This window comes from Durio zibethinus, chromosome 27 (assembly GCF_047325235.1).
Source record: "Durio zibethinus cultivar Kanyao isolate XHJ-2024 chromosome 27, ASM4732523v1, whole genome shotgun sequence".
Taxonomy (NCBI): domain Eukaryota; kingdom Viridiplantae; phylum Streptophyta; class Magnoliopsida; order Malvales; family Malvaceae; genus Durio; species Durio zibethinus.
Window position 1 is genome coordinate 18,174,909 of NC_143188.1, and position 26,803 is coordinate 18,201,711.

The window sequence follows — 26,803 nt, forward strand, 5'->3', positions numbered from 1 at the left end:
TATATATATATATATATATCAATATATTAAAACAAAAAAATTGAAAGATATTAAAAATATATGCTTCAATGACTCAATTATAATTATTTTTATTGAATTTTTTTATCAACACAAATTACATATATAATTATTTTTCCAACAACTAAATAAACAAACTTTATATAATTGTTTTACTCTCATGCACACTATGCTTTCATCTCGTTCTATTTTTATTTTTATTTGATGTAAAAAAAATTCTACTTATTAAAATAAATATAATAATAAAAAAAATCAATTAAATTAAAATTTTTAAAAAATTACTAATGATATTTTAATCAATCACTTATAATATTTTTTAAATTAAAATTTCATAAACCGAATTTTAGCATTTAATACTTTTTTAATCTAATTATAAAAAAATTTAATAATAAAAAATATTCATTTAAATTAAAATTTATAAAAACATTTACTAAAGATATATTAACCAATCACTTTTAACACATTTGAAAATAAAATTTTAGAATTTTAATTTCATATAAACTTTATTTCTAATTTTAATTGATTTAAATTAAACTTTAATAAATTGATATAACTTTTATATTTATAGACAAATTTATTAATTTAAAAATTCATATTAATATTTAGATCCATCACTATTAAGACTTTTGAAAATCACATTTTTATATATAGATAATATCGTAGAAACAAAAATGTCCCCCCTACTTAGACTTTGTTTTTTTCATTTTATTTTTATTTAAAAACTTTAAAATAAATTTGTTAATTTAATATTATAAATGTTTTTATAATTATATAATAAACTAATTAATAAATAAAGTAAAAATTGAAAAAATATATAAAATTAATACATTCTATTTTTATTAATTTTTAATTATTTATTTGATATATTTTTTAATAAATAATATACAAATTTTACTATATACAAATTTTAAAATAAGGTCTTTAATCATATTTTGTATTTTCACTATATTTTATCTCACTGCCATTATTGTGTTTACATTTAAACACATGCTTTACCATTGATTTTAATTTTATTACTATTATAACTAATCTTACCACCACTAATATTTTTTATCTCATCTGAATCAATCTTACTGTCATATAATAGATTCTTATTCACTTGGACGGTCCCTTCTCATCGTACCAAAGTCATAACCCAAGTTTTATGCGCTCTCGCACATATGTGTGTCTACATATATATATATATATATATATATATATATATATAAAGCACTGGTAATTTATTACATCAAACATGCTTCAATGGAATGACAATTCTCGAAGAAGTTAAGAGACAAGCAGATTGCGGATTATGGTTTCAGGATCTATGACTACCATTTTGCTTTTCCATGAACTTCCCACAAAGAGATTATCCTATAGCAACAAAAAACACACTCCCAAGAAGGAAAATACCAGGAACAAGAGTGCTGCATCCAATCACGTCGAGCTCCCTATCATGTCACGAATAACAGTGCCACTACTTAAGATGGTGCTCAAACAAGGAAGCCATCTCAATCTGCAATACAATCCAAAAGAAATTGAACCGTTAAGGATTTAGAAGAAAAGAAAAAGTTTAAGCACTTTTTCCTTGTTGCCATGTGTTATCAACATGTACGAGACAGTCCGGATATCTAGTCTGATAATGCACGCGTTAACATAGAAGCAGACGACAGGGGAAAATGATATCAGAAAAATGCAGTGATAATTATATTTTATCATACTTAGAGCATAAAGGATAAAGATTCACCTTTATTCAGATTCTTATCAAATTCTTAAATCCTTTATTAGTAACGGAACACATCACAAATATATGAAGCCAGTTACTGAAACGAGAAGGATGGGGTAGTAAGAAGAAATGAGAGGGTTGGTAAAATCATCTTTGAGAAGCACAAAAGCAAATATCATAACATTAATCCTTAACTGAGTCACAATATTTTAGATGTAATTCATATAAATATGCATTGGCTAGCCAGATATGCACAGCTTTCTTGCAAGTTAACAAAGGAGTTACTGCACTAAGCAAAGGAAAATTATACGCATTATAATCACTAGGATTAATGTCATGAATGGCCTCTAAACTATAGTGAATATTCAATATGATACCAAAACTTTAAAAATCTTTAATATGGTACCTCAACTAAGAGTTTTTTTTTAGCAGATTTATAGTTTAGGTACCACATTGAAAATTTTTAAAGTTAAGGTACCACATTCAACAATTCACTATAGTTTAAAGGTCATTCATTACATTAACTCTAATCATTATCATTATCAACAGAATCTATCAAAGACAAACAATGGAAGTGACTCAAGCACCAAATTAGTTATGCCGGTGTGGTTACGTCACACATCATAACCAGTGAATAACCCAGAAGTACCAGAGGTTATTTAGAGTATTGCTAAGAGCCAAAGACAACGGGAACAAGTAGAATTCTGTTTGAATGGTCTCAACCCTACCCTTGTGCAGGAAAAGTTCGCAACATAGACCAACAGGCTCGCTCATTAGCAACATGGAGCTAGGGGATGGTAATCCCCTTCTCTATTTACTCACCTCCAGTCAACTCCTAATAACTAAATTGGAATTACTAAGAAATTGAAAATAAATGCCAATAATAAATAAATAAATATTAACTTTGTAACTGCTTCTACTAAATAATACTCCATTACTCTACTATCAACTCACCGCTGTCAAAGCACAATCAGCACCTTTGTTCCCAGATTTACCACCAGCTCGATTTAATGCCTACAGTTGTCATGTGAAAGAAAACAATCATAAAAAGTTCCATTCTTGCCACGCCCTGATTGAATGATAATTGCATCCAAAAATGTAAAACACCAACCCCCGCTTATATTCTAACATATCATCTCAAAACTACTCTCAAGGCAATGACATACACAAGACTACCCTCACAGTCACTTGGGAGTTGGGATGCACAACCTACACAAGCATGACATAAGAATTTCCCCTCCCTCTCAGAGTAATGTGAAGGAAGCTAGAGAGGCAGCCCCATTATAGCTGTCCAAGCAGCTCCAGTGAACAACCCATCTGGGTCTGGCTTAACAAGAAGAACGAGAGAGTTCTTAATGCAAAATGATCTTTTATGCAACTTTTGTATCATACCTGGTCCATGTTATCGCAAGTCAAAACACCAAATATGCAAGGAACACCTACAAAGTTGATAAGTAACAGCTTCAAATCAGAAGAAATAATACAAAATTGAAAAATATAAGGAAAGAGACCAACAGCCAAGTAATCTATGGGTTACTCCATTAATTAATTCATGAGAAATTTCAGGTAACCATTTTCTATAGAAATATCTTTCAGGTTTCCAGGGCATGATATTGGTGCAGATCTTATTTGACAACAGGTACATAAAAAATTGTCCTCCCAGTTTGAAAGGATAGTAACTTTCAACTTTTCAAAACCAAAGTATCTTGTAATGTGTTCTCTTGTGCTGTCTAAAAAAACAATGAAGAGAATATGAATGGAATTTGCGATTAACTGATTATCATAATAGTATTATGTAATCAAGTAAGAGTAAAATCCATAAAGATTAGGAATATAAGGTGACAAAGTAGAAGTCACCTTGAAAATAGCACATATCGAAGATGATTTGACAATGGTTACACTTGCAGTCTAAAAATTTGTAAGCCAAGCTTACAAGATCCACAACATCAAAATGGTTAAATGCATATGCATGAATAAACAACAACAGCGAGATATATGCTTTTGATCAATGTAAATCCAATTGTCTTAATTCATAGGTGAGATGCAATCTGCAATTGACTCTTGAAGCCAAGGTAGCATTCGACATGAAATGGATTCTACAAAATAACGTTAAACATGAAGACTGACCAGAGTTTAAGCCAGCTGAAAGCACCCCAGATGCTGCAGAATTAGCCACGGCATCATAGTGAGAAGTATCTCCTCTTATCTATTAACAATGAAGAGATCAAGGATTAACAAATTCAGTAAAATGTAATCAGCAATAGCATTTGCAAGGACCCCTCATGAGCAGACAAAAAGTTTTATGAGAAGATTTCCAAGGAATATGAAAGAAATCATACCACAGCCCCAATGCATAAAATTGCATGATACTTTTGAGACTTCCCCAGCCTTTCTGCAACAATACCAATTTCAAAACAACCCGGGACCCATACAACCTGATAAGAAAGTGAAGACATGATCAAGCCATGCTAAAAGTTGGCTAAATGTTATCTAAATATTAATGAAAGAGTTTGGTCAAAAGATTCACATGCTGAAAAAAGGATTGCTGTAAATAAGAAGATATCCAGAGCAAAACATGAATCATAGAAGAGAAAGACTTTAATAGCATTTCTATCAAAATAATTGTTAACATTTGCAGCAGCAGTAGCAAAGAAAGCGCAGGCGTGTAGATAGATAGATGGACAAAGCAGACATGTAACTAGGGATAGAGATAGGAGATAAAAGGAAGCTTTTATTTTAGTATATAATGTAGGAGTAGGAGGGTTGTTAGTGGTTGCTACACACATCAATGTCTTCTTCATTAACTGCATACTTGCTGAAAGTGTCCAGAGCTCCCTCCAAGAGCTGCTTTGTCACAATCTCATTGAAACGGGCGACAACCTTTGACAATGTAATAAAAATAAACCAATTACAATAATAATAATAATAATAATAATAATAATAATAATAATAATAATAATCAATCCACACATAAAAAGCAGTAAGCAGTAGAAACAATCTTTGACTTAAAAATTGCAAATGGCAATTAAAGGAAAACAGACCACAGCAAAGCGAAGGCCTTGAGTTTTGGTAAGGGATCCCACTACACAACGGATGGCCGGTGCTTGGACAAAGGAGGAGCGCTGCTTCCTATCTGCCGCAACTCCTGATTTTATCAATATATATTAATATTTTATTAGTATGAAAAGGATGAAATGAAGGAAAAAAAAAAAAAAGAGATACCTTGCAGTTGGAGGGAGGAGGAAAAGGAGAGGGCGGTTGACTTGCAGGGCAAAATGGTAGCAGAGGGCCGATGGATGGGATTGGGGAACACACTTCCCTTTCCACTTAAGAGACGCTCCTGAATCCAACAACAACTGTTTCCATTTAAAGCCATTCCCTCTTCTTTCCTGCAAATGCAATGTTTGATTTGATTGCTGCACTGCCCCTCCCTCTGCTTTAACCTTCTACTCCTAAAACTAAATAATAGCTTAGTGTGAAGAAAAAAGTTTTAAAATTTTAAAATTTAAGTTTAAATTTTGTTATGTGAATTTAATTTAATTTTATGTTAAATTTATTTACTTATATTTTAATTTATTAGTTAATTATTTAAAATCAATTTATTTAATATTATTACTTTTTATTTAAAATCAATGAAATTGAAAATACAATTGCATTAACAAAACATTTCATTAAAATTTTATTTTTATTATTTTTTACCTAAAAATAAAAAAAATTAAAAATACGGTATCAAAATTTAAAAAAATTGAAGTACATATGCAAAATTCAAGATTAAGCTATAGCTTAATCCCTAGAAATATATATATATATATATATATATTGATTGGAATAAGATGTTAATAATGGATAAACGACTTAATGCATAAGAAAAACCATATACTACATTTACTTATGATTTCATGTTAAGAATTTTGATTCAAAACAAAACAGATTGCTTAATCCAAGTAAGAAGATTTGACTTTATATTTCTTTTTCAAAACTTCAAATTATTTCCATGAGATTTTAACAAAATCATATTTTTCAAGATTTGATCTTAACAAATAATTTCAATGTGGAGTATACTAGTTTATAAATATTATGATAAACAATGCTTTAAACCCTCTGACAAGGCTTAAATTGCAACACAATATTCCAGAACTTGAATAACAGAGAAAGAAAGAAGAAGTATAGAGCCATTGCAAACAAAATATTGAAGAAATGAAATAAACAACTAACAAGAATAAACTAACATGGCCTAGTTTGAGTAAAGCTCATTACAATCCACAATAAGGTCCATCATCATTAGAAATACTTAGCTCACAACACCCTCTTAAGCTTTTGTTTGAATTATTCTGTTGTTTAATTCAAAAAAATGCATTTTTAAATGCCTTAATTCTTAGGAAATGTTAGGGTATGTGAGTATTAGTTATATAGAATTCTATTTCATAGTTTTAACAAGCGATGTATTCTATCTCTAGCTCAACAAGTTTTATGATATATTTGATAACGATATCCAATTAAGGAGAAGGGCTTAGCACTGAAGGATATTCAAGTCTTTGCAAGTAGATCAGAAAATTACAAGGAAAAAGAAATCAATTGAAATAAGAATCACATGCCAACAAAAATCACATCAAAAATAAAAACAATAATTCAATTATTAGCAGAACCCATGAAAGTGAGAAAGAGAAAATAGCAACAAAAAAAAATCAGCAACCCTTGATCTTGAATTGAATCACTCAAATTCAACCTCAATCGAGATCAAGTGTGGAAGAAGAAGAAATTTGAAGGTAAAAAATTACCTCTTTTTTGGTTAATTGCTGTTGAACTTGAATGGCGTTGGAAAAAAATCGTTGAATTTGTGACTGGAAGAGGCTGTGGCCTGCCTGAGCGTGCGTTGAAATCAGTGAGGGAGGAAGGAGGCTGAGGGTGTTTATGTTTGTGGGCTCATAAGAGTTTGAATAAAATGTTGCCTCGTTTCAGCTTCATATTATTATATTTCCTTTGGTTAAATTCTGACATCTAACATACGTATGTTTTCCTCCTTATTCCCTAGATATGTCAACCCATTTGCCTCTTATCACTGTCGCACGTGAGCTCCATCCCATCCTTTATTACTTATGTCGAGTCCATCCATTATCCCATTTGTCTTTTCTTCTACCGGTATGTTTAATGTCAATTTATTTTCATTTTTTTCTCAATTAAAAAAGCATCTGAAGAGTTTTTTACCCTTGGGTGTAAAATGAAGGATCCTTGGCTTTTGAAAGAAATGATCAGGGGGACGTTTTTGACTTCTTCAACCATATCAGCTGAGGTACCGCATCATGCGCCCATTGAGACAGAATCCACCATAGCAATCAATAGCACCAATGTCACCCTGGAGCACACATCTCCTGATACTAGTGTGTCATCTGTGGAACCTGCGTTTGATGCGCTTCCTTCAACCGCGGAATCAGGCAGTATAGGGACCTTTGCACGAATCGATACCTCAGCAAGCATCCAAAGTTCATCTGATGCTGGCATGTCAGCTAGCACAAGAGCCACTGTAACAGTTGTTGGAATCCCCTTTAATAACATCATAGATGGTTTGATTCGTCTCTGGGATCTCAACTTCTTTCGAAACTGTCGGTGAAAGTTAAAGATGACGTTGTTTGGACTGCCTGGTGATTATATTATTTTGTAACTAAGATAGCGTAGGAATTGAAGCATTGTAAAATGATCAACAAAAAAGGAAAGGCAACAAGAAAAAAAAAAGGGAAAAAAGTTTGTCAATGTGTTAAGAAAGTTGATTTTATTGACATTGGCTTTCATCATCTATCGGTTTTTGTTCAGGAAAAATATGTAATGATTGTCTGTCAATACCAGGTTTTGGTTGTCAACTATACAATTGTGCAATTGGTCCTAAAATTTCTGAGTAGGTTACTGTTTAATTTGTTTGTTTGATTTTTTGGTACAGTGGAAGTTTTGATAATGTAGCATTCACTGGCACAAAAAGATATTTATTTTTAACAAAAAAATACTAAAAAATTTTATATAGAACCTGAAAAATAAAAAGAATAATTTATAGCAATCAACATTGATTATTGCTTAGAGAAAAAGAATCTGCTTTAGCTGTTATGAATGTATATTCACTAGACCGATTATTCAAACACTTGAACTGATGTATTTTGTACTGTTTATTTTTCCTTCAGCAGCTTCAATGCAGTTTCAACCAGTGAGTGAATTGTTGTGCTGTGCCGCCTAAGCCCAACAGTGCCAGAGAACATGTTGAAGCTTTCTATCTCTGCTGTGGTCTCTAACACACCCTCCAGCTCTTTCTCCATTCCCAAATCCTCAAAAATGTATGCATTCTTCACATTGTCATGCATCATCCAAATTGCCAACTCTACGGTGAACCTCCTTATTCTTGGGACCTTAGCCGATGGATGGCTGTGCTTTTGAAGAATCTGAACCAATGCTTTAGCTAATTCCTCCTCTTTGATTCCAGCTTTTTCAAACATGATGCTTGATTCTTCAGATGTCAAGTGTTTGAACACTTCTGCTGCTAGTCCAACCATTACTTCTTGCAACTTGTTCTCTTCTGACATAATTGCCTTGAGCACCTGCCACAATGGTTAAATATCAAGACTCAAATGGAAGGAATATAGTTAGTGGCGGATTCAGGATTATTTTTCAGGTGTGTCCACTTATAATGTATGTAAAAAACAGTCGACAGAGCTACCAATTTTATGGACAGAACAGGTGTTCAAAGGAAAATTTTGGATCCGCCTGTGAATATAGTCTATAACCATTGCAAATTGGCAAGATGAGTGCAAATATATGTTGTAGCTTATGTTTTAACTTATATGAAATGGTATAGCTTTCTTGTTGAATGGAAGAGAACACTTACTGTTGGTGCTGCAGCTATGGCACCCTTTAACTGGTAGAAGCATTCTTCTCCACTGTAGGTGCACAAGTTTCTTAAAATTCTTGCAGCATTCACACGAAGTAATGGAACCTCCAATGCTTTCACAAGCCTTTCCAGTGCTTGCAATTTCAAGATGCGGTGGCAATTGGTTCTGCTTTCTGAGGCCAACATGGCTAGCGCTTCTCCTGCAGCACGTCGTACGTAATTCTGTTGCTCTGGTATTCCCTGGTTGAGAAAAATATTGAGCAACTCCTTTAGTACCCCGCCAGTGCCACCAATCCTTTCTGTTGCTTCCTCTTCCAGTGCCAGATTGGTTAGAATTTCTATGCTTAGTTTTTGAAGCATTGGGTGTTTTTCTCCATGTCTTAAAATATCTCTAATGTTGCTGATTGTGAAAACTACCTCTGAGATTACTGTTCTGAGATGTTTTCCTGTGGCACCAGTCGTGCTCGCCAGCATTTTCACCAATTGCAGAGATCGTTTAACAGTTAGAATCTGAGATGGTGCAACATTTTCATCCATCAACAACTTTTCTCCAGCATGTGTAAAATCTATGATTTTAGGTAACAGGCCCCTTGTGTTTCCAATCTTTCCACAGTTGTCATGATCACGAGCAAGCTTTTTCAGAATAAGAAGTCCTAAATGATTGAATGTCCAGAAACTGTAATTTGGATGATCAAGAATGATGTTCTTTTCACCAATTTCATCTGCTCCATCACCACAATTTCTATTTGTATGAAGCAGAGATGATATTGATTCCATTGCACCTGGTATGGCAGCTACACGCAGAGAGTTTTGCTTCTTACCAGCTAGTTTTGGCAGTATCTCAGCAGCTGATTTCCTGATCTCTTCTTCTTGAGGGTCTTTCCAGTTCAACATCTCAACTAATCTCTCCATCACTGATAAATTTATCCCAATCTTCTGCAAGGTGTCATCCGAATATTTTGGACTAATCGCAAACTGGCGAAGAGTTCTAGCTCCAATGAGCTGTTCATCAGGGGAATTTGAAGCCAACAGATCCATAGCAAAAGTAACAATATCCATTTTCACGCCATCAAATATGCTTCCATTAACACATCTTGAATAAGCATCATAGAAGAACCTTTTGATCGAAACCATACCTGAAGGACCGAATTCGCACTCCTTATTCACTTCCTCCAAAAGTTTACAATATATGACTTTCCACTCCCAATAAGCTTTCTCCATCAAAAACACCAGAGCTTCTGCCAAGGCCAAGGCATAGAAAATAGTCAGAGCAGATTCCCGGTTCCTTTTATCAGTATCTCCCTTTTGTACATCCCCATAGTTACGCTTGATGAGCTTCATGGATGAAAGTACCACACAAGTTGTTGCAGATAAAAGCTGGAGCCAGTACAGGACTTTGCTTATATTTCTTGAATGGAAAACCCATTTACCAGGTAGAAGAGGAACATCTGAACTTATCCATGTTCGAGTTGGGGCTCCTCTATGATTCCATCTTCCAACTTGTGAATGACCAGGTGGTGTTATTTCTCTAGTATTTTTACTTTGCTTCCTCATCAAAGAAAGTGGATAGAAGATTGTTTTCATGGCTTTAATGAGGATGTGTGAGGTGGATCTCAGTGCCCGGAAACTATTGATTCCATCATCAGTAATCGACCATGTAGCTTGGTGTTGCCATTCAAGCTCATGACTTCTGCTGAATATTCGAGTTCCTTCAATTAACAAGATAATGGTGACAAACCAGAAGTCAGTTTTATCTAAAGTGATAGCAAAACCACCTAGAAGAACTACTGTTGCCCAGATAAACCCAAGAGTTCCAAGGCCAGTAGCTGTCTTCTCAATGATTGAAAGCCTAAGAGCAAAGAGTGTTAGTTTCTTTTCTGGTGCTGGAACCACCGGCGCTGAAGAGACTGATTCTACAGGACTTCTTTGGGGTTCAAAAATGGTGTTTGAACCACTGTTCTTACTAAGCTTTCGAAGCTCGTTAATCTGCAAACGAACAATTCCATCATCTTCCAAAGAACTTCCACGGTCCATGTTTCAGGATCAAACCAGCCTGTAGAAAACGAGATGCTTAATTCTTCAGGAAGAAGACGAAAATTTTGTTGAACAACTAGATGTTAAAAGAATGGCTTGGAGTGGAGGAGTTTCTAATATTCAAAGAGTGGTGATTGCTTTATTTGAATCATCCCATTTGAGAAACTTGAAATGATAATCTTTTAAGGAGCATAGCCAGGAAAAAGATGCAGCCAATGCACATATATAAACGAGGAGATTGCTTGGTTTATTCCATCTCCTTTGATCTACCTTACCCTTCATTTTTTTCTTGGAAGCATTCACTTCTACACATCCAATTAGAATCGGCGATTTTCGTATCTTTTATGTATTACACACGAAATAAACATATATATAATATATATATATATATATATATATATATATAAATTGACAGGTCTGCATCCAAGTCGCTGCTTAGAAATGAAAATAAATAATTAATGCAGCCAACCACCTTTTAAACTAATGTTATTTTACCAGGTCATGCTCTCATGAAACCAATTTGGAAAATGCATCCTACGAAGGATGCTGTCAGAAAAGAAATGATGATGATCTGGATTCAAGATAATGTGGGACTGTCAACATAAAATTATGATTAATTAAAGACAACTGGATTTGAATAGGCCTATCAATCACCTACAATAACAATCAAACAAGCAATATAATGTCAACATTGTCAACATTGCTTTTAATTTTTAGGATGATTGGTTATTTACTTGACTTGGGCTTGTTTCCAAGTTTCTTGTTGTCATTTAGTAATTAAAATTTGTTTACAGTTGTGACGATTTGGTCGGCTATAGCTTGCAGGGATTGGTCACAGCAAGAGTTTTATTGTGTCAAGTTAAAGATTGTAATGGGACCCAAGGCCTTTGCTTCTAATCCCTTAAACTACATGAATATGTCTGGCCTATTCTTCTTGGCCAGATAATTATTGAACTGAATTTTTTGTTTCAAAAGGGAATGTTTTGAGAAATTTACACACAAACTGCTTTATTAGCTCCTCTGCTTGTATCAAGTACTGTGGCTTTTGCTTCTTGGTGCTCCAAAACATGGTTTAGCATAAAAGCAAAATTGCAAAGTTCTTTCTGAACCACCATGGATTATTCCAATCAGAGCTTCGAATTTTATGTTGAACTGAAATGGAGGGAGAGGAAGATATTTATGCAATAAGATGGGGCCCTGGCCCCCCATGGTTCCTTAGTTAAGGATATTTTCATCAAAAAGATGGTAAAATCATATTTTGCACGCCCTTTTTTAGAAACAATTGTAATGATATGGTAAATTTTATAAATTGTTAAAAATTTTGCAATAAATAATTTAATTTTCTTTCCTTTTTTTATAAAAAATTTATCTTTTTTTAATATAATCATTATTCATTGAATTTTTTAGTTCTTCAAAATGAAAATTTCTTTTTCATTAATTAAACAAGCATAATGATTTTAATTATTATATCAAAACATTTTTGATATAGGCAAAAAAAAATACAATTAAAAAAATTCAACTACCTAAATATATTGTACACATAAAATTACAAATTTAGTTGTACATTATAATTTTTTTTTTTTATTTTTACCGAACTTTTCATTTGTAGAACTCAACCTTTTAATGTATTGCTTTTATTCTTTATTTTTTCAAAAAATTATTAGATTTTAATTGTTCTTAAATATCTAAAAATTTTCTTTTAATCATAAAAAGAATTTTATAATTTTTTATTTAATTATAATACTAATGAACTTAATTAATTATGAATAAATATATTCAATTATTAATGTAATTTAATTTTAATATATATTAAATAGTATAAATACCATGAATCAAATTTAAATTGTTAAATTTTAGTTTCGCTTTTTCATATTTGAATATGTTGTAAAAATATAAATTCTTAGTTTGTATCATTAAAAATTAAGTTTTAATTTTTAATTTATGCTTCAATTGAGTTTGATTGAATGAAGTTATTGATTTATTGATTCTGGCTTCACGAAAAATGTGAGAAACGCTTCTCTGCTGCAATCGGTTCAACAGAATCCTATAATCACAAATGAGAGGTCCTAAAATATAGTTAGTAGTGCTAAGGTTTGGAACAGATATGAAGGTGATAACCACAACAGAATCAAGCTCAAATTCAAGATGGTGAATTTTCTTGACAACAAGAAGAGATCGTCCCTAAGAGTCCAAAGTTCAGCTTCAGCACTCGGTAGTTCTTCCAATATGTCTATGGTAGCTTGCAAACCAATTACCATTATGGTCATGTGTAACAGCCCCTACACCTGCTCCATTTGGATTGTCAATGACCGAGCCATCCGCTATTAGTTTAAATTAATCTTAAAAGATGAACGATTTAAAATTTAATAAAAATTATATATTTAGTAAACATTAAAAAAAATTTATTTGAGATATTCATATGATTTATGATATAATAATTTTTATATTTTAAATATATTTGATATAAAATAATTACAATATAAATATGTAAATTACTTTTTTGGGTCTCATTGTCCAAAACAATTAAAAAAATCAAGAGTGTTGCTAAAGGGTTAGTAACGGATCAGGTTAAAACAAATTTTTACTCGTCCTAAACTCGATCGAATTTATAATAATAAAATTCGAACCCGATTCGATATTATATAAACAGTATTCGATTCAACTCGAAATTAATAAAATATTATTTTTAAAATATAAAATATATTTTTAAAAATATAATTATATAATTATATTTAAATAAAAAATTTTAAAAATAATTAAAAAAATTATTTAATATAATATCAATCGGGTCGGATTTATCTAAAATTCGAATCTGACCCAACTTCAATTTTTTCTTAATAATATTTGATCCGATTAGACTTGAAACTCGATTTTAAAAAAAATTAATCTTATAAGATTAGATCGGATCAAAATCCGATGAGCTCAGGTTGAGCTGCCAACCCTCGTGTTGTTAAATGCATCTCAACATTTTCTCTACACACCTCAACTTTTTGTTTCAAATTTTTTTTAAATAAAATTATTTAATTACCCTTTTAACTTTCACACAAATTTTAAAAAATAAACTTTTAAAAATTTATAACTTTTGAGAAATGAATTTTCGAAAGTTTTTAAAAATTTTTGAACATTTATTTTTAAAAATATTTAAGATTTTTCAAAAATTTATTTCTAGAAATTCTTAAACATATCAAAACATTTTAACACTAAATTTTATGAGACTAAACACAAAATTAAATAAAAAAAATATAAAGAACAAACAATTCAAGTCCTTAAAAGTAAAAAAACACTAAAAATTAACCCATTTGAAGTAAGAAAAATATAAAATTAAAAATAAATCACTTGTTTTTTTTATTTAATTTCATATTTAATTTTGTAAGATTTCATATTAAAATATTTTTATAAGATTCAAAAATTTTTTAAATGTTTTCATAAATTTATTTCTCAAAACTTTTAAAACTTTTTAGAAATTTATTTTTAAAAATTTATTTGAAAGGAAAAATAATTAAATAATTTTACTTAAAAAAATTAAATAAAAAAGTAGAGTACAAAAATGAGAAAGGGTTGAGCGAATTTAGTAGCACTTAAAAATCAAAGATCTTTCCTTTTGGGAATTGAGAAACTTCGAGGTTCCTTCCATAAAGGTGTCATTTCATTCAACATTTTTAAAACAATATCACTCTGTTAAACTCTGCCGTCAGGCTTAATCATTATCAAAAACAGCTTTCGCCAACTCTCCCCTCAATTTCCAATTTGCAAATTTTTCAATCTTGTCCCTAAATTCCCAGAACCAATTTTCTCAATCTCCAAATTTCAAGTTTCTCAAATTTTTTTTTTTCGATTTCATCCATCGGCATATCTGCCTCTTGATCAAATATCCTAATTCTTTACTGTTTTCGAGGCTTCTCTCAAATTAGGGTTCTTAAGTTTTGATCCAAATTAACGACAATTCGATCAATAAAACCCTAATTCGTATCCTAGCAATTTTCGATTCCAATCAAAATAGGAAATTCCCAATTCTTCAGTTTCTAAATAAACTTACCTTCAAAAATCTCGCTTCCCCTTCGCAAAAACCCCTCCTAGTTTCGATTCCCAATTAACCCAAAAGAACTGTAAAATTTCACCGATTACTCATTTCAATTTCCTTTTCTACCAAAATAACAATACCCAGATCTTCAAAATCCCAAATTTACCCTTCCATAGTTGATGGGCACAATTAGCTTCCACAGACAACTCCCAAAACCCTCAACTTCTTTTCCTTGTTCATCTTCTTCAACCTCTTCGACATCTCGAACCGAGACGGTGAATGGGTCTCACCAGTTCAAGATCAGCGGTTACTCCCTTGCAAAGGGCATGGGGGTGGGCAAATACATAGCTTCAGAGACTTTTATGGTGGGTGGCTATGAATGGGCCATTTATTTTTACCCGGATGGCAAGAGTGCTGAGGATAATGCTTCTTACGTTTCGCTTTTTATTGCTCTGGCAAGTGAAGGAACGGACGTAAGGGCGCTTTTTGAGTTGACCCTTTTGGACCAGAGTGGGAAAGGTCGTCACAAAATGCATAGCCATTTCGGGAGGGTGCTTGAGAGCGGGCCTTACGCACTTAAGTATCGTGGGAGCATGTGGTGAGTTTTTTTATGTTTGTTTTGCGTTGTAAAAGTACTTTTATTGCCTTTATCTTTGATTGAATTTTGGCCTTGATAGTTAGAATTGATAATGGTTAATTGGTGTAGATTATTATTGTTGACAGTTTCAAATGAGAGTGAGTTGTTTGCCTGGTTACATTATGGAAGGCGAGTTATGAAAATTCAATGTCAATTTGTGGTTTTCTTCACCAATGGGATAGGGAAATCAAATGAGTTATTGGGGGAGTATGTGGTGAGGTTTTGTGTTTTATTTTGTGTGAAAACATCATTAAATGGCTGCCATTGTTATGTGTTGTAGGGGTTATAAACGCTTTTTCAAAAGAACTCTTCTGGAGACATCAGACTACCTTAAAGATGATTGCCTCTCAATTCGCTGTTGTGTTGGTGTAGTTAAGTCACATACAGAGGGACCTAAAATTTATTCCATTGTGGTACCACCTTCTGATCTTGGTCAGCATTTTGGGAGGCTATTGGAAAGTGGAAAGGGAGCTGATGTGAAGTTTGAAGTTGATGGGGAAATATTTGATGCTCACAAGTTGGTTCTGGCAGCTCGTTCACCTGTGTTCAGGGCACAATTTTTTGGTCCATTGAAGGATAGAAACAGCCAATGCATTAGAGTAGAAGATATGGAAGCCCCTGTTTTTAAGGTTCCCTTCTCTCTTGACATAATCTTATTTCCAATTTTTTCCTCCCCCCCCCCCCCCTTTTTTTCCCTCTTAACCTTAACCTCGTAATATTGCTAAAAAATAGATCTAGTTTTCAACTATACCAGATGCTTAGGGTTTTATAGGTGTTGAAACTCCAATTAGTTATGTTCCTTTGTGATAATTTCTTTCTTTACATTTTCTTTCCTTCTGATCTTCTCTAGCTCTTTTGGTAGCTTTGTGGTAGTCTATAACTATCAAGTCAGATTTAAACCTGATATGATTAATATCAGCACCTAAGAAAGAAGCAACAAATATGTATGTATGTATGTATGTCTATATATATATATGTATATATATATATATATATTGCAGGCTTTTTCTTCACTTAAGCAACTTTTGGCTTTTTTTCATCCTTGTAATCAACTGTTTCTAGTTACACAATTTATATATAGACGGGAACGATGAAGGCTCATCAGAATGCTACTTGGTGGATTCTTACTGTGTATTAGTTGCCATTGCTAGAGAGTTCTTAATAGAGTCCCCATAGACTTGGACATCGAATTTAAGCTTTGTAATGTTCATTTTCTTCATCACTAACTGAATGGTAATAGGTATCAAGAAAGAGAAGTCTGTTTTTATTGATGTGATGTCTTAGTGTTAATTGTTAAATAGAAGGAATGGTTTTATAGTATTATTTTTTCTGGTTTCATGGATTGAGATTTCGCGTGAGATTTGTCTTTCTGTTGGTGTATCATAAATTTCAAAGTTTATTAAATGCTTAACTTGTTTTATGAAGCACAAGTTATTGTGATTAGGGGCATGAGATAATGGCTGTTCCTAAACTATCCCCATCTAGTTCTTTGTGTTTCTTAGGAACTTATAATCACAACTCTTTTTTTTTTATATAAGCATTTTTTTTCTGGTATAGCAAGTTTCCTAGGAAGAGGTAGGTCTGTTGGTTCTTTTTGGTAGGTGAATAATTGTGTGCCATACAGGATCGTTTATACAGGAGCATACATTGGGATTCTTCTCCTAAGGTGCTGCTCCTGTACACAGTTCTTCCTAACCTCAGCTAAGGTTTACTATCTTCTTTGCTTCTTTTCTAGCTGCCTCTTTGCATTAGTTTCCACATGGTGTAGTTAGTATTACCTATTGGAACTAGTGGACTATTATCAAATATAATTTCAGCTAGCATGTTCCAATGAGATTTCATGATCATATACTCTAATAAAATGTTTTGACAAAATTTCTTAGCTGTCTGCAACAGTGATTCAGCTAAATGTGTCAAGGATACTGCTTTTGGATGAGTAAATCCAGCTGTTTGTCTCGCAACATCAGCATTGAATTTCCTGAGTGTCAGATATTTCCTTCGCATTCGTATCTATTTTAATTCCTAAATGTTGCTTACTGTGCGTGGTAGTGGGAAAAATGCAATGAAGCATATCTTAGCAACTGTGAAACTTGATACAGAAGATGTCATGGCTTCCTTTTACTTTGGTGAACATGGAGTTGGAATATGGAAGCTGATTTTATTATCAGGTCCATGCTAGGAGATTCTTGGCTCTGCTTCCTGTTGCCTTGTCATGAACCGATATTTTAACCTTTTCTTTTTTTTCCTGATTAAACACATTAAGTTAGCATTCTCTGCTTTTCTAGATTTTTCTAAGCATAAAACCTGCAGAGCTTTTTTTGAAAGTTCCCAAGGTGGCTTGGTAAACTTTCATGAGTATAACTTTTTATAACCATGGTTGGATATTTGCAGACATTACTACATTTTATTTACTGGGATGACCTACCAGACATGGAAGAGCTTGTGGGTTCAGCCTCTAAATGGGCTTCTACACTTGTGGCTCAGCATCTGCTTGCTGCTGCTGACCGTTATGCACTTGAGAGATTGAGATTGCTCTGCGAGGCTAAACTTTGTGAGGGTGTTGCAATAAACACAGTAGCAACTACATTAGCCTTGGCAGAACAACACAACTGTTTGCATTTGAAAGCTGTATGTCTAAAATTTGTTGCATCACCGGAAAATTTGAAAGGTAGGAACTGTGAAAACCCAATTCTGTTTTATATTCATTATTAATAATATAAGAATCTCTGTCCAGAACCAGAATGCATTATGTCGTATGCTAATTTTAACCAATAAGTTACATTACTTGGTACATTATTCACCAATATGTGGAGCATCACTTTGTTTTCCGTGACCAACAAAATGAATCCATAGTGGTGTGTGATTATGAACTGTTTGATGTCTACTCCACCACTGCACTTCTAGAATGAAATAGATGTTCTGGATTGCATAGATCTTGAGTTCTGAAAAGTAATTCTTTTTTAATTTTTTTTTTGTGTATTTTCCTCTGAGATCATGAGGAATGACAAAATAGTTGTATTCTTTTCAGCTGTGATGCAAACAGATGGATTTGAGTATGTGAAGGAATGCTGTCCGAGTGTTCTTACTCAACTGCTACAATATGTCGCGAAACTAGGGGAGCATTCTGTTATTGCTTGTGGATATCATAAAGAAACATGGTTAGATGGCAGTGATGTTAATGGCCGGCGGGTGAAACCAAGACTACAGTGATTTAGGGAATAACATATAGCCCAGCCTCTGCTCAGTATGAAAACTAATAGAAGTAAAGCTAGAATATAGCGTTAGGCGTTTTTGGGGTTTTACTAACATTGATGAATTACATGAAAAATTTATGTTCAATGGCTCTGTGTTTTTTTGAGTTTGTACAGGCCTAGATGTGATCACAATTCATGCTTTTATGCAGATTCAGATCTTTGTGGAGTAAGCCTATGGTATATAACTCTTGTCAAAAATTAACTAAGATCTAACAAATCACACCATGATTATTAGGTAGATATATCTGATAGCACTGTATATTTAAACCCAATTCGAAAGAAAATATGAACGGAAATGATATTATTTAAAATTGATTTAATAAAATTTTTTTAAAAAACGTGTATTGTTTGGTATTTAATGCAAATAGTGATAATAATTTTTGTATTGTTTACGTGTCAGACACGAAATTTGTTAAAGTATTGGATACACAAAATTGTCAAATCTAACTCTGGCCAAGCTTAACTGAACATATATCTATGGTCAACTTAATTCGCGGAGTTGCTCATTGCAAATGTATAATTTTTTTTTTTTTTGGTTACATAGAGGAATAACTTGAGAGACTTGAAACAGAAAAAGAGATTGCATTGAATGGGATTCATACTCTAAATTTATATGATGTTTCAACTATTAAAATTCAAACTTCATATTTATTGAATGTTTTTTATCAAAGATGATCACATAAATTAATTGAACTAAATTTTGAATTCAAATATACACTTTTCTTTGATATAGGAATGTGAAACTTATGTCAGCACGTCAGTAATTTATTTTTTTGATAGCAGACAAAAAGAAAAATCCAGCTCACTGCATTTATTTGTCTTTAAAAGCTCGAAGTAAGAACCATGAAATTTTGTGACAATCACAAGAAGCCAATTGATAAGTCACCTCTTAGTTTCAAACACTATGAATGAAGACTGCTGGGATTGGTGTAAAAGTGGAATAATGTTTGTAACATATACAGAAGTCATACATGTTTCTCTTTTAAGACCAAATATCAGATATCAATCAACATATTTTCTTACTTGAAATGCTTGTTTAAGTTAAGAAACAAATAACAGCACTTATTTCAGGTAAAAAAAGGAGAGTAAAAGGAAACGACAACAAAAATCCATCATAGTTACCTTAATAAAGAATGAGAACATAAGTAGAACTTGCTACGTTAAATTTCACTTGGCCTTTTCCTCCATTCTGTAACTTCACATATCTTATATCTTGTCATTGATCTGCACCAGAAAACCATGAGGTGAAGGGTAGTAGGCACTGTTTAATCTATTCTTTGAGATTAGTTTTATAAATTACAAATCATAGCTAAACTTGTAGTTTGTCTGATCTTCTTTAACCAGCTCTGCTGGAGCACGGATAATATCACTTCATCCGATGGCTCCCTAGTGTTGGTAAGATCAATTACTGAATAAATTCCCACTGGCGTTTGGTTAGCCATTGGCAGTTGATATTTGGTCAGTACCAATGACTTCCGGATCCACTGCCTTGAGCTGCGGCAACTTTCCTAGCCATGTACTGGGGCTTTGGCTGCAAACCATTTGAACTTTCAACTATTTCATCTTCTCTCCTATCATTTTTACTGGCTGGATTTCTTTGTGGATATGAACAGTTTGTGGCAGTATATTGAGTTGGACCTGTTGGATTCCGAACCATTCTTCGCTGTTCAAGACTCTCAGCTGCTGCTGCTGCTGACCCACAATTGTTGTATCGCAACACTGATCCAACTACTTTCCCAGGCCTGGGAGCACCTGCTGCATTCATTATGATGAGTTGGTATTGTAAAATACTACAGGGTACTAGGAGCAGATGCAGTGTTTGGGAGACGGAAAAGTAGAGAGAAGAGCAGTTTATATAAAACTTTAAAGTCCATGACAGCTGCTCCCAGTAAATTTGTAGGATATTTACTTTCCATCTGTCATTTTAAAGCATGTACTTGTACTCGCATAATGAACAAAATTATGCCTTATATGTTACATTTCAGGGTTGTAACAACCATGTTTCTTTTGCAACTTTTGCAACTTTTTACTGGTGATTAGCCTTAAGGAGGAGGAGTCTTTATAAAAAAAAAAAAGAAAAAAACTTTTTGTCCTACAGAAAAAGGTACACAGATTAAGCATTAATAAAACACCAATGAATCATGACAAAAGAAAAAACCAGTCAAATATGACGCGCTCCTAGCACCTGGTCTGGACGATATCAAAGATTACACCATTTTAAACTTGCAAGACAAACAAAAAATCCTCTTGGAACATCAAATTCTATACGCATTATGGTCTTGACCACAGCTACATGCACACATTGAAAATCAATTAATTCATTCATATTACTTTGCTAAGTTACACTGAAAAGTTAAAGCAATAAGTATTTCCATCTACAGATTTAGATGAAATAGAGATAAGAATTTGATGCCTCTAAAGCGAGATGAAAGACAGTGCTTGTAACCATTTACCAATATCAGTGAGACACAAGCATACCAATAAATGTTGAAGAAGAGATATAAACTTAGAAAAAAACAAAGACAAATGAGATATAAACTTAGAAAAAAAACAAGGACACAATAATTTAAGGAATGATAACCCAATCTGTATCTATTGAGAAAAACATTCATACCTTGGATGCTTTGAGGAACTTGAAGGGGAAGCCTTGTCATAGGTATCCAACAGCTTCTCTCGGTTTGGCGTTCCTCAGACTCCTTGATGCAACATTTAGATAAGTTATTCGTCAAATCTGTTGAATTTTGTACTGAATTATCCGAATATAATACACATGGCCTGCATGCAAACATTTTCATCCGGGAGTCAGTATAGAAAATAGACCAGGTGGCATAATGGTGAAAATGTATATTTTACTTCCTATGAAGGTTATTGGGGGTATACTTTTGGATGGATTGGTTTTGATGGGTGTTTATTTTACTTCCTATGATGGGATTTTGTACTTATTTCTCCTATCAATAAAATCATCTTGCCTTTTTAAAAAAATGGTGAAAATGTATAATTTTAAGACCTGGGAGGCATCCCGGGACATGGCAAGCAGCATGCCAAATTAATATTGATAAGAGTACCTTGGCAAAGATGCGTGCTGTCTCTCAGGTGGAGCTGCAGTTGTACCATTTCCATAGTGCTCCTCGAGGAAAGCAAACTGCTTCTTGAAATGGTCAACTGCACTGCATTCAGAGACTCGCATATGAGTAATAGTCTATTCAGTTAGGAGAATTAGAATTGCAACTCAATAGGGAATAAAAGATCTGAGAAATCAGGAGTCAACACTTGGCTGCATAACATCATATCTCTTGAACTAGATGCATTAAATCAACATTTGGCTGCAGAACAACATATCTTTTGAACTAAATGCATTAAATCAACATAGCAGTGGCACAAAGTCTCTGATTTCTAGCCTTCAAGGACAGCCTTAATTTACAGGAATATTTACAAAAGTAGGTATTTCAAAGGCAGGAAGCCCATTGATTCCAGGGTTCGGATGGCATACTTACAGCTTCATTCATATGAGGGGAATCAGCTATAATTGATTGAGGTTTTGTATTCATTTCGTGCATATAATTGCTCTAGTTCTACTTGGAAGAAAATCAATAAACTATTATAGATGAGCACCAAATATCCAAGGCCGAAGTCTATTGATTCCAGACTTGGATGGCACAAACTTATAGCTTCATCCCAACAAGGCGAATCAGCAACCATGCATTAAGTTTCTTTAATTGTTCATGTATATAATGACTTTATTCCAGACTTGGATGGCATGAACTTATAGGTTAACCCCAATGAGTCGAATCAGCAACCGTTAATTAAGGTTCTTCAATTGATTTATGCATATAATGGCTAAAGTTCTCTTTTAAAGAGAATCATGTATCAAGCAACAAAAATCCTCTCAACACTAAAGGACATAGGAAATAAAGCATCCATAGCAGACCAAATGAATTAAGGCTGGTTGGAAAAAATATCAAGAATAGAACCCAAATGGTTCAATACGATGACATATAGTTAAAGATGCCAGAAAAACAAATGTTAATTTAGAACAATACCTTGGATACATGAAGCCAGTTGGTTCTGATCCTTCCAAATACTCTTTCAACATTTTAGGATGGTACTCAAGAATTTCACGGTATATGAGTTCCCTAACATCTTCCTTTGTAATCCTACGTCTCTCAAACTCAAATTCCATCTTGGTAACTGGTTGAGCAAAAGGCTCCCTTTCAACTTTGGCCAAGCCCTTAAAATATGGATCAGCAAGGGCCTGACAAGAACAATAAAGATATCCATGTTAGAAGGAGACTATACATTGTAAAAGAGTAGATGAAAAGTAAAAAACATATACCTCTTCAGCAGTAGGTCGATCCTTGGGTTCAAAAGCAAGCATCCTTTCTAGCAAACGAAGTGCAAGAGGATTTGCATTAGGGAACTTCTGGGAGAATGGAATGGGCTTTTTCTTTCGCATGCTGCTCAAGTATCTGCGAGCTTTCTCGTTACGTACCTGCTCAGATGATTTCCATTTTAGCATAGAACAACTGGTTCTGAATGGCTATGACTTAAATAGAATACTGTAAACAAATGAAAGTGGAGGAACAAGCTATTAGCAGAAAACATACCCTAGCAATGGCTTCAGCAGATGGCGTTCCCAAAAGATCAGTCATCAGATCCAATTGATGGACAACATTTTTTCCAGGAAACAGAGGTTTCCCTGTTAAAAGTTCAGCAAAGATGCATCCAATGCTCCATATATCTATTGCTGGGGTATACTGAAAACACGAAAAAAAAAAAAAAAAAAGAAAAACAAGAAAAACTGGAAATGAATATAAGCATAAAGGTTTATGGGCACATTTAAATAGAGTAGAAGGCCATTTGATGGTAATAGATGCTTGAAATGTGCAACTAGAGAAAAAAAAATAGAGGAAAAATTCCTATGGCTGGGATATCTGCAGCAGGCCAACTACTGCTGGTTGCACAAAGAACAAATGATGTTAAAACCATGGCTTCCGTTAAAGTGAGTAGTCAGACAGCCAAATTGTGCTTTGATGGGAAACACACAAACACACCCAATAATGTATTCACTGGAGAGACCAATTTGCCTTTGCCTGAAGTTTCCTTCTACAAAATCAACAGAATACAGCGAGAATGCACATCTTAGATTTAACTATAAGGTGCTTTGCTGCCAGGCTGCATGACCTATTAACTAGAGAACTGTCATCTAAAAAATAAGAGGAACTAAAACACTAACTCCATATGTGGTAACAATACAAATTTAATTGCACAATGCATCTCCAACACCGCAAAGTAACAGGTTTTTTTCTAGGGAGGGGGGGAGAGGAAAGTGAACGCCCATTTAGCAAATAAATAAAAAACCTCAGATCAACCAACCAGAATAAGGATCATGATAAAAGAGAGGGAAAAAGGCAAGCTACTTTCAATCAAATAAAATGCATGAATAATTTTTGCACCTTTGAGAAAAAGGATCCACACAATTCAGGAGCCCTATACCATCTCGTTGCAACGTAATCCTAAGAAAGGAACCAGTAGAAAATATTCAACTCTGAACCAAGAAACAAACTTCTGCAAATTATATATAAACTATTTCCTGAATGCAGCATCATCTAAAGGAAACTTACTGTCCAGAATATCACGGAGGGGTTATCATTAAAAGCTACTCTGGCAAGACCAAAGTCACAGATCTTCAGTTTGCAATCAGCATTGGCTAAGATATTTTTGGGCTTTAGATCCCGGTGAAAAACATTTGCTACAGGAACAAAAACGAGTAAAAGAAGGATCATCAGAAATGAAAAAGTCAACAAGAATTGGAAATAGCATCAATGCATACGTAACTTTCAAAATGTTATCTATGTTCAAACCAGTGGATCAAATCACATCCTGTAGCTGAAACTATAATAAGAGAATAACCTGTGTGAATGTATTTCAGGCCTCGAAGAAGCTGATAAAGAAAAAACTGGTAGTGTTCTGGGGTCAAATCATCATTTGCTTTGATAACCTGATGTAAATCAGATTCCATAAGTTCAAATACCACGTATATATCTTTAAATTCCCTTCTCGAAGGAGGCAATAAGATGTGCTTGATCTCAACAATGTCTGGATGACGTAGGAGCCTGAGAAGTTTAATCTCTCGAAGGATCCGGGTGGCATCAGATACATGTTCAAATATATCATTGATTTTCTTAATTGCAACCTTTTCTCCAGTATGTGTATCATATGCAGAACAAACAACACCATAGCTTCCTTTACCAATTACTTCCTCTATTCTATACCTGCTCCCCTCACCATATTCGGTGAAAAAATCTACATCCACAGCAGACTGCATTGTAAAGGGAAAGCATAATGCATTATCAATGTAATAACCAAGGTTTAAATCTTATAAATAACAGGCTTTACATAAATACAAAAAGAGGAAGGTTGAGTAGTGTTCTATGCCAACACAGTGGGACTACAACAGATAAACATGATTGCTTACTCAATTGAGAATAAGAGTACAATTCCACACACCTAAGCATTTGGCAATCAATTAAGGCCATATGATAAAAACACTATGTGTAATCCCTCGTGCAACTTTTTTCCAGGTTAAATCAAATACATGTATATTGGAATTATTCCTCTATGTCCTATAACAAACAAAATGAATAAATCGAAAGTCAAAAAAGAAAAGGAAAATTAACATCAGAAGTTTTGCCCTAGATAAAGTGAAACTGACACAGTGAGGTTGAAAGCAGTGAAAATTAAATAAAAAGAGTAGAACTGAATCAATCACAATAAGGGCATGATGGATTATTGCAAGGTACACCAAAATTATTGCCTTGCGGGAAATTTTGTTTCTACCATCAAGGAAACTTCAATAACAAAGCAGATGAATAGATAAATAAAATGAAACTATAACCTATAACTTGTCTTAGTCAACCTCCAGAGCGTTAAAGCAAGTAACCAACGACTATAAGTGGTAGCTCCAACATCAACAACAAATAACAGTAATCCTAAGTCACCTATAACGTCCAAAACAAAACAAAGAGACAAGAGACAATTAGTTTACAAGACAAGCATTTTTTTAAGTGGGACATCCCATAAACTTGCAAACTAGGGACAGAAGCATGTGGCTTAGAAGATGAGACATGAAACATGACAAGCTGTTACTTTTCCATCCAGATACAGAGCTGTGCCGGCAATCAAGACAACCATTCAATAAGTAAAGAAATTAGATTTATGAACAGATTCATTAACTAATGACCCAAGCAAATCCAGATACAGTTTATTCTAATTAACACAAAACAGAATAACATTCAAAAACAAAATAAAATCTCACTTCTTTAGATCTTACATTCACCATATTCATACAAGTAAATACAAAAACTAAAAAAAAGTTACCTTTCTTTTCTGATCAGGCTGCATCTTAGCATCAAAAGCTTGGGAAGAAAACAATTGGCATCTAACAGGGAGCCCCAATAGTAAACTAATGTCACTTTGCACTTAAAACCCAAATCAAAAGATCACAGAAAAACAAAATTCCAGTAATGCCAAGACCAAATTCCAAGGAAAAGCCCAGACTTAAAAACTATTCCAAAAAAGGAAAAATTTTCACCAAAATATCAAGATCACAATCAAAACAACCTTAACAAAAACCCCCCAAAGAAATGGTTTGAAAAAAACGTTTAAGTTCAAAAGCAACAGCAAATGTTAGCTAGTTCAAGTGTTTAGGCTAAAATTAACAACTTTTTTGCTAATAACATAGAAAAATTTTGAAAACAGAAAAGATGATTGTTTTTTTGAAGGCAAGAAACACAATAAGGCCAAAAGATTTTGGCTTTTTGGCGGATGAGCCTAAAAAATTGAGCTGGAAAATGAGAGTCACTTGGAGAATCTATATAAGGCCATTAACACTATAAAAACAGGAGATACATAAATTATTATGCTTATAGAAGATAGAAAAAGATTGGGTTTTTCTTTTTTATTTTGAAGAGTGGAACAAGAGGGCTTTTTGGGTTTGTGGAAATGCTTTTGGATCTCAAGTGAAAAATAAAAAAGGAAAGATCAAAGAATGATGTGCTTCATGTTGGAGGCTTTCTGTGTGTAAGAAAGAGAAGGGCTCAAATGGAATTATATAATTTGAAAAAATATATTAATTAATTAAAGCAATTTAAAGTAGGATTGAAAACATCTGGCCAAAAAAAAGAAAGTGGGATTGAAAAGGATAACATAATAACTTTTTTTTAAATGACACTTTTTGCCACTCAACTTAGTTGATATTTTTCATGTT

At 33.4% G+C, this 26,803-nt stretch overlaps 5 protein-coding genes across 10 annotated transcripts; 2 read left to right on the forward strand and 3 right to left on the reverse strand.

Moving 5' to 3' along the window:
* Nucleotides 1-1,219: 1,219 nt before the first annotated feature.
* On the reverse strand, nt 1,220-6,662 carry LOC111279979 (6,7-dimethyl-8-ribityllumazine synthase, chloroplastic-like). 3 transcript variants are annotated; one of them, XM_022867073.2, is made up of 9 exons: nt 6,502-6,662; nt 4,946-5,181; nt 4,765-4,868; nt 4,508-4,603; nt 4,063-4,158; nt 3,851-3,929; nt 3,116-3,162; nt 2,678-2,737; nt 1,220-1,513 (listed from the first exon to the last, which is right to left on the reverse strand). In XM_022867073.2, exons 2-9 carry the CDS (start codon nt 5,097-5,099, stop codon nt 1,475-1,477), a joined length of 675 nt encoding a protein of 224 aa, XP_022722808.1. In that variant the 5' UTR covers nt 5,100-5,181; nt 6,502-6,662; the 3' UTR covers nt 1,220-1,474. The 3 variants fall into 3 exon arrangements, with proteins under 3 accessions (XP_022722808.1, XP_022722810.1, XP_022722809.1); XM_022867075.2 differs by having other exon boundaries at nt 1,335-1,513; nt 4,946-5,112; nt 6,502-6,641; XM_022867074.2 differs by having other exon boundaries at nt 1,335-1,513; nt 4,946-5,175; nt 6,502-6,641.
* Nucleotides 6,663-6,809: 147 nt separating this feature from the next.
* LOC149511091 (uncharacterized) lies at nt 6,810-7,449 on the forward strand. Its single transcript, XM_089756294.1, has one exon. The coding sequence runs from the start codon at nt 6,942-6,944 to the stop codon at nt 7,329-7,331; it is 390 nt and encodes a 129-aa protein (XP_089612420.1). The 5' UTR covers nt 6,810-6,941; the 3' UTR covers nt 7,332-7,449.
* A 233-nt stretch (nt 7,450-7,682) lies between these two features.
* Nucleotides 7,683-10,976, reverse strand: LOC111279978 (uncharacterized). Its single transcript, XM_022867072.2, has 2 exons — nt 8,589-10,976; nt 7,683-8,301 (listed from the first exon to the last, which is right to left on the reverse strand). The coding sequence occupies exons 1-2, from the start codon at nt 10,623-10,625 to the stop codon at nt 7,876-7,878; spliced, it is 2,463 nt and encodes an 820-aa protein (XP_022722807.1). The 5' UTR covers nt 10,626-10,976; the 3' UTR covers nt 7,683-7,875.
* A 3,336-nt stretch (nt 10,977-14,312) lies between these two features.
* Nucleotides 14,313-18,707, forward strand: LOC111279976 (BTB/POZ and MATH domain-containing protein 2-like). Its single transcript, XM_022867070.2, has 4 exons — nt 14,313-15,244; nt 15,564-15,912; nt 17,675-17,951; nt 18,312-18,707. Exons 1-4 carry the CDS (start codon nt 14,826-14,828, stop codon nt 18,491-18,493), a joined length of 1,227 nt encoding a protein of 408 aa, XP_022722805.2. The 5' UTR covers nt 14,313-14,825; the 3' UTR covers nt 18,494-18,707.
* An 830-nt stretch (nt 18,708-19,537) lies between these two features.
* LOC111279975 (mitogen-activated protein kinase 15-like) lies at nt 19,538-26,654 on the reverse strand. Of its 4 annotated transcripts, none has more exons than XM_022867068.2 (10): nt 25,915-26,654; nt 24,448-24,856; nt 24,159-24,286; nt 23,991-24,050; nt 23,142-23,291; nt 22,871-23,026; nt 22,578-22,789; nt 21,603-21,704; nt 21,152-21,312; nt 19,538-20,289 (listed from the first exon to the last, which is right to left on the reverse strand). In XM_022867068.2, the coding sequence occupies exons 1-10, from the start codon at nt 25,936-25,938 to the stop codon at nt 19,997-19,999; spliced, it is 1,695 nt and encodes a 564-aa protein (XP_022722803.2). In that variant the 5' UTR covers nt 25,939-26,654; the 3' UTR covers nt 19,538-19,996. The 4 variants fall into 4 exon arrangements, with proteins under 4 accessions (XP_022722803.2, XP_022722802.2, XP_089612418.1 ...); XM_022867067.2 differs by having other exon boundaries at nt 19,538-20,292; nt 25,915-26,635; XM_089756292.1 differs by having other exon boundaries at nt 19,538-20,292; nt 24,448-24,840; nt 25,915-26,618.
* Between the last annotated feature and the right edge of the window lie 149 nt (nt 26,655-26,803).